General features: G+C 32.9%; 1 protein-coding gene across 3 annotated transcripts; it reads right to left on the reverse strand.

Annotated features, from left to right (window-relative positions):
• Window positions 1–666: 666 nt before the first annotated feature.
• Window positions 667–13301, reverse strand: LOC123225495 (villin-3-like). Of its 3 annotated transcripts, none has more exons than XM_044649462.1 (24): window positions 13021–13301; window positions 10578–10666; window positions 10244–10343; window positions 9914–9982; window positions 9470–9706; window positions 9191–9368; window positions 8901–9033; window positions 8292–8451; window positions 8060–8210; window positions 7879–7979; window positions 7615–7773; window positions 6259–6327; window positions 6115–6183; window positions 5863–6000; window positions 5241–5369; window positions 4672–4819; window positions 4508–4518; window positions 4284–4424; window positions 4080–4205; window positions 3123–3185; window positions 2276–2374; window positions 1596–1851; window positions 1207–1415; window positions 667–1122 (listed from the first exon to the last, which is right to left on the reverse strand). In XM_044649462.1, the coding sequence occupies exons 2-24, from the start codon at window positions 10631–10633 to the stop codon at window positions 1009–1011; spliced, it is 2916 nt and encodes a 971-aa protein (XP_044505397.1). In that variant the 5' UTR covers window positions 10634–10666; window positions 13021–13301; the 3' UTR covers window positions 667–1008. The 3 variants fall into 3 exon arrangements, with proteins under 3 accessions (XP_044505397.1, XP_044505396.1, XP_044505398.1); XM_044649461.1 differs by having other exon boundaries at window positions 2252–2374; XM_044649463.1 differs by lacking the exon at window positions 10578–10666 and having other exon boundaries at window positions 2252–2374; window positions 10244–10374.
• Between the last annotated feature and the right edge of the window lie 2019 nt (window positions 13302–15320).

Raw genomic sequence — 15320 nt, forward strand, 5'->3', positions numbered from 1 at the left:
AACGACCAAGGTTGCTCCGCCACTTAACTCCAATCTCAAAAGAGGAAGGATAAAGAAACAAATATGCAAGCTTAGGTCAAGTTTCATTTATCAAAATCTAACCCTTTACATGAGATAATCAAGCCTTTATATAGGCTTCAAAATGAAATGGTTCTATATTTTCTTAACATTTTTAATTTAACATCTTCATAAATTGTCTAATATTAAAATACCTTCATATTTTTCTAACATTTTAATTAAACCCCTTATATATTATTACATATCCAAATACCCCTTATATAAATAAAATATAAGAACTTGTTTCACAAATAAATTAAGTTTTAGATTAAAATTCATAAAATCACTTTGTTATCACAAACTAATTTTTTTCGATTCGAACTCAAAAGCACAATTTTTTTTTTTCAAACAAACACACGTTATTAGATATTGGGTGAAAAATAAAAATTTGAATAATCTGAGAAAATTATAAGGGTGAAAGTTTATACAAAAGTAGTAAAAGGTATTATTGTTAATTACTAATACAATATGTAACATTGTGCCAAAACTGTATTATTGTTATGTAAAAGGAATGCAAATAAATAAAAAGGTTTCGATATTAAATCTCATCTAAACTCGCTAGAGAAACATTTTCCGATTTAGTGGGTCTATAATCTGAAACCAAACAGATACCAGACAACAGCAAATTTCATTCCTTCAAGTACAAATGCATTACATATACGACAAATTAAAGATAGAAAATTTTCAAATAAACCACAAAATGAGATACATAAAATAAAAGAATTGGACTCAACCCACGTCTTTTAAAACTACAAGAAGGCAGCGGCGTTTGAAAACAAATTCACTCTTCACAATCAAAATATCCTGAATACTACTCCATGCCGCAAAAACCTACGTGATGCATTCCACTCATCTCCTAGTTTTGTATAGAGATCTGATGATCAAGAAAACTCACAAACTTTTTAGTTCGGATGCAAAAGAAACAGATTAATCACTCATTTTTTTAACAACCTAGAATAAATCAACTTTCTTTTTCTGCATGTCTTGCTTCCATTTTGGCAACTTGTAAAAGTCTTCTTTTGCCATCCCAAACACGTTCTGGAACTCCTCATCTGACAGATAGGCCTGGGAAACCATATTGAGAAATAAATTGAATACCGATTGAAAGCTTAATTGAAATGAACTAATAGCATATATGATGAGACCAACCTCTCTTCGTTTAAAATCGATTCCAGTAACTGGATTTTTGGATTTGGCCTTCAGTTGATTATAACTGAATGTACTTAGACCTGATTCACTTCCGTTATCATCCTGTGAAGTCACTTCCTCTCCATTGCTTTCTGATACTGCCAGAACTTCCTCATCCTCCTTGACCTCGGCAACTTCTTGAGAATCTGATTCTGACTGGGCAGATTCAGCTGCAAAAATTTGCATGCGTTAGATGATCCACAGTTTGAGAACCAAGTATAGTTGAATTTTCATGGCAAGAAAGCATCAGGCAGCACTTAGTATATAATGGAACAGAACATTGAAGCAATGGTTAAACTACAAAAGTTACCACATCAATAATTTAGTGAAAATTCTAACAATGCTCTTACAAGGAGGGTTAGTTTCTGAAGGAGGGCTGCTAGATTGGGGAGGAGAGGCATCAGGTGATCTCTTCTTTTCAGCAGTAAGAACTGATGAAAGAGCCGCTACTGCTGCTGCTCTTTGTGATCCCTGACCTGCGTTGGAGAGCTTTGAAGCAGAACCTTTGCTTCCAGGTGACGAATTAAATGCTGAGGATAAGGCAGCTAATGCCGTCGCTCTTTGAGTGGGTCCCCCTTGGTTTGAACCATTGGACCTATCCTGGGTCTACAGCAGCATAGAATAATAATGAATATCCATCACATCAGTGGGAGATTAATGAATATCTCACAGTAGATACACAATCATAACCAGAAATAAAAATATTTAACTGACACCCCTCATTTATTGATTAAATAAACTCAATCACCAATTTGACTGAGGTTGGCCTTTAAATTACATTTCGACCCTCAAAATTTTCCAGAATGGATGAATTTAACCTTGTATCTTCTCCATAAATGGCAAGGTAAATTTAAAATAACTTTATTCTCAACTTCCTTCTAATTTTTCACAACACCATGTACTCCCCAGTTAAAAAAAACATCATTACAAGTTTAACATGCCTGCATTTGGACATGAATATATACATTGAATTAAACATGGAAATGAAAGGAATGTATTACAATACTTGTAGCATGAAGAAAGAATTTACTGGATTGGATTTCCCAGAAGACGGATTAAAAGCAGATGATAAGGCAGCTAAGGCAGAAGCCCTTTGAGTTGGTCCTCCCTGATTTGTGTTTGACTTATCCTGTATCCAGCATATAGCATATAATATCAAATGGCCACCAAAGATTAACTTATGAAACAGATAAATGAATCCTTGATGCAAATCTAAATGCATCTTTTAAGGATCAAATGTAAGACTTAGTACAAAATTCTAGGTATAATACAACCTTCATCCCTGAAAATTCTTCAAAAGACTAGCCCAATGCATGTAGTTACAAGAGTTTGAGAGCAATAAAGCATTGTAAAGTTATGGTGAATACACATCTAATATGCTAATATAAACACAACAACTCATGTTTTATGACATATAGGCAAGGGAGAGGACCTGTTTTTTACTTAAATTGAGATATATATCCTTGACTGCTCATCTATCTTCATCCATGAATTTAAGAGAGTTATAAGTTAGATCCATTAAATGCAACTTTTGACTTCAATTTTTTAATATTGGATTAAAATATATGATTTTCTGTAGTTTACGTTTTGTTTAACTGAAAAACCTCTGATGAAATTTTGAAGTGCTCAAAATACAGAAATCACTTTTTTGGCAAATAGAATATCTGTTCTAGATCACTTGAGTCTAAAGTTCTAAATCAAAGAGGCCACAAGGTACTATCTGCATTATTTTGCAAAAGTTGAGTCTAAAGTTCTAAATTAAAGAAATCAGGGCCAAAATTTATGCACAAAAGATAAGATGTTCCAAAACTTCCTATATGCTTTTTATAGGATCTTATCATGCATTATTTTGTCCTCGTATTAGAAAAGGAAATTACCTCCGCAACATGACTTGCTCCAAAGAGCAATGCCACCTTCTTCTGGAATGAGTTTCCTTGAACCTGTATCCATTCAGATAAGTTCTAAGGATACATAAAACAGAAATTATTGAACATACAATATTAACAATAATATCAATAATAGGGTTTGGGATAAAGTAAGAATTCAAGTATGCAGACTTTCTTTCCCAAATGTATGCTACCACAATCAGAGGGTTTTTTTTTTTGGTGAAGTTTTCAAAATAAAACGTTCATACAGATTTTGGCACCCAAAATGTCACAATCCCTGTTTATAAATTCATTTGAAGCCAACTTAGTCCTATTATGAAATATGATAACTTTCAAGATTAATTTCAATATCAATGATACCATATGCAACTGTAAAATTATTTTGCCACTTACAGTTTAGTCAAAGTAAATATTGTCTCTACTATCAGTATAATTATTCTGTCAAACTTCAGTACTCTAGATGTTTCTGAGTTACTACAATCTATATATCCTTGCTCAGTAACTTTCGCAAGGAAAATTATGTAACTTGAATGGGTAGGTTGACCATGTTGTTGACCAAAAAGCCTCTTCGCATCCCGATCCTCCTTATTTAGGAAAGCCTCCCAGTTTACTTGTTTAGCACTTAAGGAAACTCATTAAATTGATTATGTAGGTTTAACATGAAGTTAATGGTTAAAACATGTTTTACTTGTATGATCATATTATCTACTTTACATTTGAACAAATGTAATTTTTTACATAAATATTATTCCTGTTATAAGATATAAGTTGTGTTCACCAATTTGCATGAATAAGGAGACGAAAACACTTTTGAAATTGAAGATTGAAAGTAAAAAACATTGAAGAAGCTGAAATTTGTAATGAACTTTTAAAAATAGAAGAAAATAAAAGAGCATAAGAAACTTGAAGACAATTAGAAAAGAGATATCGAGTCATTCACACACATACAGCAGCTTTTGTTGAATCCCATGAAAAGAATGTTGTGAAGAAGCATGGCTCATTTCCTTCAGTAACTTTGTATAATGGAACTTTTGGAGACAATCCCTCCAGAGATGTAGCCATGTTTATGTAATACTGCAGAACTTGTACAGTGAAAATAGAGTCCAATATGAAAAAAAAAAGGAAGCTAAAAGCTTACTCTATTTAACCAACCTGGCCAATTTCAAAAGCACTTTGCTTTTCTTTGGAGTCTACAGACTGACCAACCCAAACAAACACTTCAGCATGCGTGTCAAGCAGCAAAATATCCTCACTCAGCAGATCATCTTGTGAGAAGTTGTAAACTTCCTCAACCTGCCCAGCAGAACATTAATATGTATATACAAGCCATTGAGTACCTCTCCATAAGGAAACTTGAATTTTAAGGGTAGACTCACCTCAAACTTTCCTGGGGACCAACATAGCAACAAATATAAAAGTTAGAGAGATAATCAGCTGATTCAAAAACTCATAAAACACAAAAATTCATTTCACAGCAAATATTATTTCATTATGCGGACTATGATGCAGCAAGGGCTACATGAATGATTAAGAAATGCACCTTTATTAAATGAAAATGTAAATAAGTGAGGATCTCTGACAACTTCTGGAGAAATCTTTTTACTGGTGTAACTTTGTTTCCCCCCTAGTGCAAACCAGAAAGCAGAGCTCTCTGTCCCTTCTTTAGCATGTTTTAGAGAAACACCTGGCTGAAATAGAAAGAAAATTATACTTCAATTATATGTTGTATAGCAAGCAATAGGCTGAACAAGCCTAGAGAAATGAAGACAGAAAGTATCAACTGAAACACTACAATAAGTTTGAATTGTTGACATTCACTTGACACACATAGAAGCAATAAAATAACGCATTTCATCTAGCATTACATTAATTTTTGTCTTAAGAAAAAAGATGAACTCACAAAACATGTTGATTCAACAAGTTAAAAGACAGATTACAGATTGACTGTAGCCTCAGTGCAATCATTAGAGTGAGGCAACAAGCTACTCTTAAATATTAGGAAGCATCTAATCTCTCTTTTCCTTTTTCTTAAAAAAGGACGTCTGTAATTTCTTAAATACCATATTACACCAGAGATCAAAAGAATTCTATTCCTGTAAAGGAGAATACCTTCAGAAATTCAGCAACTTTTGCAGCCAATTGCTGCTGCTCGAAGGTACATTGATTTCCATGCCAAGTGAAAGTTGAAGAGCCAGACTGAAGGAGGAAACACTCAGTAGAGTTCAATGATGTAGCCACCTGAACAATAAAAATGTTTAAATATACTTTTGAGAAAGATAATTGTCAAGAGATCATATGGTCACAAGTAGGAATAGTATAAAGATGTATCGTGCCCATTAAGAACCTGCATCTGGGAAGGTGCAATACTTGATAAAAAACCAGAATAAACAAGACCATATTAGAAATAAGCTAAGACAAAGAAAAACAAGATTGGGCAAACAGAAAACACATTTTGACCCTCTTCTGGCTTTCAACAGACCTCTTAACAAAGTTTATTAAATTGTCTCTATCATTTTTCTAAACCCAGGAAGTTGTATAAAACCACATACTGTCATTTCTTTTATGCTCAATTCACCTCTTCAAATCAAATAGTGATATTTATGTTCGACAGCAATGATTATATATATATATATATATATATAGAGAGAGAGAGAGAGAGAGATAAAAGAGTTTAGACTTTAAACAAAAAGAAATTAAAACATAAAAAGTATGAAACCAAATTATTACATACCGCATCAACTTGCACCACCTTATTGTTATGAATAGAAGTTCCAGATATCCGAATCAGCGCAATATTTTCAGCTGTATAAGTTTCATCTGTTACACCTTTGTCTGCTAAGTACTTTTTGTAACCAGAGCTTAAACCACCCTATTGAGAATTTCAATCATTTAGAAAATTTCCATTACCCTCTCGTTGTTTGCAAAACCACAATGTCAGAGAGTAAGCATAATTGAATCTTAAAGCAAGTCTTAAATACAGTACCTTAAGGACCACCATAGGTTGAAAGAGTGCAACAAACTGTGGTGGCTCTTTACCTTGAAATATACGACCCTGTAACATGCATCAATTACATGCAGGTCTTAATGTAGTCAAACTCCCAAATCAGGGCAAAACTAAATATGATACCTGAACAGGTCTTCCCTTCAGTGAGTTGCACATTGTAGTAGCCAACTGAGCTGCCATCATTTGGTCTTCCTAAATTGCATGTTATAAATAATAAAGGGTTATTAATATGACAATTAGAATAGTGTAAGAAAATAAAATTAAATTAAATATTTTTGTTCAAAAGTCAAATGAAACAAAATATATAAATTTTACAATGTAAAAATAGAAATTAATTTCAACGTGCAGAAGCAAAAAGGTGTAGACATGATTGCAGAACCATAAGTCAGAAGGCACAGAAAGAAAATTTTCTCAGAATCTACACTAAATCATTACTGTTACCGAGAAGAGAAAAATAGAGGGGCTATATGCACCCCCAAAAATAATCCTTATGCATACGTAAATATAATCCCTATGCACCCCATTATTTACAAAATTAAGAAATTCAGTAAATTGATGTTTGAATAGATAGAAAAGTGCTACAAAATGTAAAATTTTGCCACAAGAAGACTTATTAATAAATTGCTACTTATAAATCATTTTTTCTCCTCAAATTTCAACAAAATTTTAAAAATACTTATGCATAATTATGTATTGATCTATTATTTACTTTGTACTAGCAACATAAGTAATATTTAAAATTATAGTATAATTTTATCAGATGTACATAACAATTGGGTGTATAGATTACTTTTAGGGGCATATATCACCACTCAAGAAAAATATGGGAAGCGAAAGAAACAAGTTTAAGTCAAGATAGGTTTTATTTTCTTTTAAACATAATGTTGAAGAAAAATCATGAGATTGGTATATAAGCAAACTAGATAACCACCAAGAGGTAAAAAATATGAGAGAAGCAACAAATCTTTGAGAGATAGGGAAAAAGACAAAAAAGTCCTGCACTCCAAGTTGGAGGTGACCTAAGATGAGGAAGACCAAAATCAAAGTCAAATGAGAGCCAGGAATTCATAAATCCAAAGTAAATAGAAGCAAAACAAAAAATATGTCGCTGGCACCATTAAGACTATGTCGGTTGAGAGGGGTCACCATGATGCTTGCAAAACTCATTTCAAGAAGGCCATCAAAATGAGGAGGAAAATAAATTTATAGATATATTTCTTCTTTTTTATTTTTTTTATTATTATTAAAAAAAAAAAAAAGAAAGAAAGGAAATGACATTCACTTAATGGTGTTGAAATTTGGATATTCAAATTTATTCAAACATACACAGCACTAATATTATATACCCTATAAGACTGATACTTTTCCTGGAAGAAAATAGTTCAAATAAGGCATGTGTTGCAAGAGCATTTGCTGTGTAACTAAAAATTAAGCCATTTCGCAAATGATTTCAAACCTACTACAGAAGAATTTAGTTACCTCAATGCTATCAGTTCCAATCCAACTGCACAAAAAATAATCTTCTTTCCTATCACCTGAGTGATAAGTATAAAGGACAATGTAGCAGTCCCCACTGTAAAATTTTCCAACATCCTCTTTAGGCAAGGCAGTCCTGGCTTTGCCGTTAATGCGCCATACCTTCATAATAAACAATAGCAATTATCCTAAACCATACCAACATCACCAACCTAAACAAATCAAATACTTCCCAGAAGTAAACACGAAATTAATTATCAAATAAACCTCCATCTTTCCACCCCCTTCAAGCAAAGGTGGGACTGCCTCATTTGTAGTAGTACTTTTGTTCATGCCTTTGATACCAACACCTTGCTGCTTCAACAAGGCTATAAGCATAAAAAGCTTTAAATAACAGTATCCATGAAATGCTTCAATTTAAATATGATTAAAGGATAAAAGAGCCTACCTGCTACTTTCCCTCTGCCCTCCTCAGCACCAGGTGTTGCTGACCCTGATGGCCAAGAATCAAAGTTTGACTTAAATGCATGTGTCTCATAACCTTGTATTACCCTGGTTATCCTTGTTGATTTTGGCCTATTTTGGTTAGCAAGAAATTCCTGAAGATAGAATTAAGAATGAAAATCCATCCTTCTTTTTTTTTTTTTTACAATATATAATGAAAAATGGTATGCCTCTACCTCAACTTTTTGACCAGCTGCTTTTCTCTCCTCCAATTGAGTTACCCGGCCAACCCAAACAAATACTTCATTGCCACGATCCAATATATAGCATTTATTGTTTTCCAACAAGGATTTGGAGAGTTCACCCTCTACAATCTTAGCTTGACCATCTTCAATGCTACAGAAACAAATCATAACAAATCAGCCCCTTATGTTTATGATTGAATGCATAATGCAATATTTAACTTTTTCATTTTTTTTTAAAAAAATCATGAAACATTAATGTGTCACTAAAACATGCTTTTGTCCCATATATAATCTCATATCAGGAGAAATTTTCCTATAAAAAATTGAAATTAAATTAAACAAACAGAATGCAAACTGAACACTGTGGATCTCAAATGTAGTCTTTTCTAGATTCTTGACCTAAAAATTTTACATGTCAACAAGAAATAAGGAAAGATGAAGAGGAGTAAAAATTGCTTCACACATTTATCAATGTGCAAATATGACCGTATCGCTTGCTACATACATAAGGAATTACTTGGCAATGTTATTTACAATGAAACAGACAAAAGGAATGATCTACTTCTCCATATATCAAAAATTTTGTATGAAAGAAAGTACCTGTAAAGTTGTGCGGGAATGCTCTCTGGAACAATATCATCTTCTCCAGCAACTTTCTTGCCAATTGGAGCAAAACCACCAAGGAGAACCCAGAATTCACCCGAGTCTGACTCTGTGTCTAATTTCCCATCATCTGGCAAGGTGAAAAGCGTTTATAGTCAAATAAGAGGAAGATGAAGAATTATCAATTATAATGTAGAAACTGTGACTACAAAGTATTTAATTAAGGTTCAATGGGACTTTAAACAAAAAGAGTAGAACATGAAAGTTGCATCTAAATACACCCTTACCAACAATTGCGACATCACACTTCCCTTCATGATACTTTTCCTTTAAAAACTGAGTTACTTCCAAAGCCTTAGCTCTTTCCTGGATATTGGAATTTGCACCATTGAATTGATAAATCTTATGCTGAGTGTCCAGGATAAACACATCATCATGATTTAGTGAAGACCGAGCAAAAGGAACCTGCAAAAGCAAAACAAGGAATTATAATTTCTTGATCCACAGTAGATACACCCACATGAATTCTGTGTTAATTTATGAAATATAGATTAGCTTCCAATGACCTGCTTCATCCTGACAACTCGTTTTCCCCTGCATACATACAGGCGTGTTTCAAACTCTTCTTCCTCAGGTTTCTTGAATCCAGATGCAACACCTCCCTCTAATGGTATAATACAAGGTTTAAAATATGATAAAAATTTGTCTGACTCATGTCCTTGAAGTTCCCTATGCTGCACTGCACGCCCTCCAAGAACAACATCAAGTTCAACTGTTTTAATAGCTGCCGTTCCAGATTCATCCTTTTTTTTCCATAAAGAAGAAAAACCAATATTAATGTTATGAGATTTACCCAAAAACAATCAATTGTCCAAAAAACTATGAATTAGCTTAACATCTTGAGTTAAATAGTTTCATCTACATATCAGGTTGTGTTAAAACAGTATAAACTTCAGAATAAAAGAAGGAAAAAAGAACAAAGAACAAAGATAAATTCATTAAAAGTTCACCTGACTTGAATCTTTCCCAATCCAGAAATGTATGTCGTGCAGATAAGTGCCTCCCCTGCCAGGTGTTGTCTACAGATATATGTATGTATACAAAACAATAATTAATTTGTGTTTATGATCAGGTCGCAAGAAATGTCATTCAACGTATGATTAATTTGCAAAAAGATTTAAGTCAACCCAGCAAAAATTTATGTATATAGTTAAATATTGATAAAGAACTTAAAAGTTACCACATAAACCATGAACTTAAATTAGATGTAGGCAAACCAAAGAATATTCACTTTCTGACAGTATAATGTGTTGAGAGAGAGCATTCAAGAACTTTTGCACCTGCAAGATGATGTAACAATCTCCCATGTAGAATTTTCCATAGTCAGACTTAGGCAATGGAACTGGTTGGAAATTCTCAATTCTCCAGATTTCAGTCCCCCTGTGAACTGTTAAGCTTGACAACATCAAAGCTGATAGCATTGCACACCAATGTTTAATAAGTAATATGAAGAAAAAATTTATGTACACAACTAAAGTCACAACCGTATCCTCCTTCACTTATGAATTCCATATGTATGCAAAAAAAGCAAGCAAAATTATGGTTCTCCCTTCCTCCTATGTGTTTGTGTGCATGTGTCTCAGATTTATAAGTTACTACTCTGATTAAGGATACAGTCTTTGACCCTCTCCTTGAAATGCAGGATCCAAAGATTTTGTAGAGATAGACATCTTGGAAATTTCTTCTTCTCACGGCTATTCTAACTGTAAACAGAATAAAGACATGTAGAATGTGCAGAGAAGGAAGAAGAAGCAGTGTCCACAACATCAGAGAAATTATGAGAAATTAGAAAAGCGTCAAGAAAATACAAAGATATGAATAACACTTCATCTGGGTAGCCTTGTTTAACACTAGTAACTAAAATATTGGCCTAACCAACAACACAGACAGAGCAGAAAACTTCATAAGCTGACATATATTTCCTTTCCACTTTGCAGTAAATCAGATAAGCAGAAGTCATAAACAAAGAAAATTAACAGAGACAATTAATTAAATATATTTTCAAGCAAAAGACACAAATATATCTTGCATTCATATTCTTACAGAAAAAATAAAGCTCCAACAACTTTCCTGCAATCTGAAAAGCAATATAACTATCTTCATGGTCAAGAAAGAAGAAATGCTGAAAAACACATTCAGTTTTGTAGGTTACAACTTGCTATCCTAGCAGCTGCTATAAAGAAAGTCTTCAAGAAAAATGTTTAAATATATCTTATTTATACAAGAACTCATACACCATGCATGCCTGCTAGGCTGGACACAGGCATGAGCATGTAGACCAACAAGTAAATTCAAGTTTGGCATTTTGTCACTTGCATACATTCAAACTCACTTCAATTACTTGGACCTAAGACCCACAACTTTTAATGAGGTTTGTTGTCCAGAACTCTAGTATCCCAGCTAGACCGGCTCAAATGCACCCAACTAATCGCAAGTAAAGAATAAATAGTCAAATTCCATCCAACTAATAGAAGTCAAGGAACCACTATAGAAAAATTAAGGATCTCCATCATGCTCAATTTTCAGTGCTCTCATAGCAAAAGAAGAGAGTACTTTCATCTTGTAGATTAGAACCTTAGAGCATATAATCTCTTTGAAGCCTTAACGGTGACCATAACATATCATTGTTTTCATACTTTCTTCTTCCATATCAGCATTACGATTGGTATCATTGGACATGAATAAAAGGGAAACCCTCTAAAAGCATTGCATGCATAAAATTAAAAGATTTTCATAAGTACCATTAACCTTTCTTTTTCTTTAGAACAAGTGACAATATAACTTCAAAATTCCAGAGAAACACGACCAACGTTTAACAGCAAAGAACCTGCTCAATATTCAATAGTCTTCAACAAAACAAAAGCATTGCTACTACAACACTGCACTTTGCATACCTCATAGTCTAAAACCAGATATCGAATAATCATCCCAAAAGAATCCAGACATAACCAATCTAGTTTAAACAAGATGCATAGACAAATCATCTATTGACCAAGTTTCCACATGCAGGGCCCAACCTGAAGTGTCCAACTGCTGAGTTTTTCCTGAACCAGAAGCTGTTAATTTCTAAAAGAACTCATCAACATAATTTAGTGAATATATAAGAAAATTCAGTTTTCCTATCCTCCACCAGAAAAAATCGGTAAATGGACTTTTCAATAAGCTTTTTTCCCTATACAAACAATGATCGCTTCATTTTATTTATCTACAAGCAAAAGGATCCAGCCTTTATCATATATTGCACAGATGGAAGATTCAAATAGGCTCTATAGTATTTCCATGTTATATAATAAGAACCGTCGATGCAGCATCCCCGAGCTGCCTGATTTCATATATAAATGCAGCCAATAGTATGTAATGCTAGCTTCCCAAGTTACATTTCCACGAGCCAGAAATGCAAACACTTAAAATTAGATCAGCAATCAGTGAAATCCAATTCTTAAAAGAAATCCACCCAAAGCTTTCCCATTTTTAAGAATATTCCACTATTAATATATAACAGCAATAGCAGAAGCGCATTCTGAGCACCAGCCTCGTTGATTAAGTGATCAAAAGTCGAACCGTTAAGTAGAAATTGAAAAACCTGAGACCCTTTAAATACACTCATAAATTCTACTTCGTTGATAGTTCAGCTCACAGTTAAGCTACACAACACGTCTTCCCAACACAAATTTGAATAATTGCATCATTAAAAACTTTTTAACAAAATAAAAATAAAAAACAGAGATATGAATGAGAAAACAAGAAAGCAACAAAAGAACCAAAATGATCAAGTAGCTAAGGACAACAAGAAAGCACCAAAACTTCACATCAATGATACGAGATAAACAGATCAAAAAGATTATATAATACAAAAAAAAAGGACAAGTCAATAAAATCAAAACGAGATTAAAAAGGGAAGATCGATAAACAGCAATTAATACAACAACAAAAAGAAAAAGATCTAAACAAATCGGAAAGAAATTGAGCAGCAAGGAACCTGATCGAAGCATCAAAATGAACGATTCAATTAAAGATAAAATATCAATCAAAAAAACGACGAACCAGAGAGATGTACCTGATAGAAGAAGTGGAGATCTCTCTATGTGCGTGAGAGTGATGATGGATTATGAAGGAAAATAGTCGAAAGGGAGCTGGCAATAATAAAAAGACACTGACTCAGAAACATATAAAAGTGAATTATTGAAGTGGTGGCGTGAGTTTTCTCTCTCAAGCTTTTTTGAAGTGAGGTCTGGCCTTTTTTTTTTTTTTTTTAAATTTGCAATTTCAGGGAGACGATGAATTATGATACAGACGAAGGAAGAGAGAAAAAATCACAGAAACTGAGATAAGAAATTTTAGGAGACAAAGACGTTATTTAAGGTGGGGGAAACCCTGCATGCCACCCAATTTTTAAGGCGTTGCTGAGAGACCTGTCAGGTTTGGAAAACTCAAATTTTCATCCATAAACCAACTATTATTAAAAAAAATTTATTAGAGATAAAGGTAAAATTATCAATTAATTAATAATATTAAAAATTAAAATTTATTATATTTTCCTTCTCTAAGTTTTAAAAACTAATAACTTCACCCCCACTTAAAGTTTTTTAACTTTGAAATGTTACATTTTTCCTCTAAATTTTTTTTCACCTCTCTGACTATCATCTCTAGTGCTAGTAACTGCTCCTCTCTATCCTAAATTATTGGTCGGTATAAGGAAAGTGATCTAGAATAGATCTCTTTATTGATAAAGAGAAGATCTCGATAGATTTCTCTTTGATACTAAACTCTAACGACAACTAGACGAAGAGATCTAGATCTCTTTATCGTTGGATCTTTTCATTTCTGATGAAGAGGTTTGCTCTAGATCACTTCCTGTATACCGACCAACGATTTAGGGTAGAAAGGAGAGGTCGTTGATGGGGGAGATGGTTGCTTAAATGGTAATGAAAAAATTTGGGAGGGGAATGTGACATTTTCAAAGTTAGAAAACTTTAGGCAAGGGTGAAGTTATTAGTTTTTAAAACTTAATAGAAAATATAATAAACTTTATATTTTTAATAATATTATTAGTAAAATAATGATATTACTTTTACTTCTAACTGAAAATTCTAACAACAATTGGCCCATGAGTAAGAGTTTAGATTTTCAAATATCATGGGTGTGACTTGAGAACACATTAAAACCTAGGGGGAAAATAGTCCTTTGACCTTTGACCTTTGAGGTAATAAAAGACCGGCCAAAAGATTTCGTCCCACATAAGGTATAGTGAAATTTTAAACTTATACCCGTTAACTTTCAAAAACTCAAACACTCACCTATCACCTAATTTTTGTTAGAATTTTTTGTTAAGGTTAAAAGCAAAATCATCATTTTACTAAAAATTAAAAAATATATAATTTTATTTTACTTTCTCCCTTAGATTTTAAAAATTAACAATTTCACTTCTGTCTCAACTTTTTCAGTTTTCAAAAATGGCATTTTCCCCCTCAAATCCTTAATTTTCATTTGTCCTCTTTATTGAAAATCTAGCTAAAATGGCTCATCTCTAGTGATCATCTAGCTACAACAGCTCATCTTTGACATTGATAACTTTGTCTCTGTCGACGAAGATAAAGAGAATAAGAGACGTCTCTTCGTCAACAAAGACAAAGAGACATCTCTTCTTCTCTTTGTTTCTTCATCAACGGAGATAAAAAGAATGATGTTGAAGATAGGCCACCGGAGATGAGTTGTCATAGCCAAATTTTTGCCGGAGAGGAAAAACGAAACTTAGGGATTTGAGGGAAAAATTGTCATATTTCAACATTAGAAAAATTGAGGCTGGGTGAAATTGTTAATTTTCAAAACCTAAGAGGAATAGGATAAAATTATATTTTTTTTTAAATATTTTTGATAAAATAACGATTTCTCCCTTGATCCTACACAAAATTTTAACATAAGTTCGGTAATGGGTGGATGTTTTGTTTTTTTTAAGTTGGTGGTATGAATTTGAGATGTCACTATACCTTGGTAGGATAACCGTTTTGGGCATAAAAGATCCGGTGGCGATGACACCGGCCATGTTGGCTTTTTCTTGCTTTCATGTTTTTTTATTTAGTTTCTATAAATATCCGACCAAGAAAGTTACTGCAATAGACTGCTTTTAACGTCAAAATTTTTTTTGGTTTATTTGTAAATTTTTTTTATTATTTAATGTGTTTTTTGTATAATTAAATGTAATTCATTTATAGGATCTACACTGTTAATAATTGAACCCTGTAATTATTACCAAAATGAATTCATTTCATTCATAGGCGCAAAATTCTATTAGATGTTTAATTCAAATTTATTGCCTACTACCAAATGCAAATATTCACATTGCTAAATTGTTCAAAA

Source organism: Mangifera indica, chromosome 9 (genome assembly GCF_011075055.1).
Source record: "Mangifera indica cultivar Alphonso chromosome 9, CATAS_Mindica_2.1, whole genome shotgun sequence".
NCBI lineage: Eukaryota > Viridiplantae > Streptophyta > Magnoliopsida > Sapindales > Anacardiaceae > Mangifera > Mangifera indica.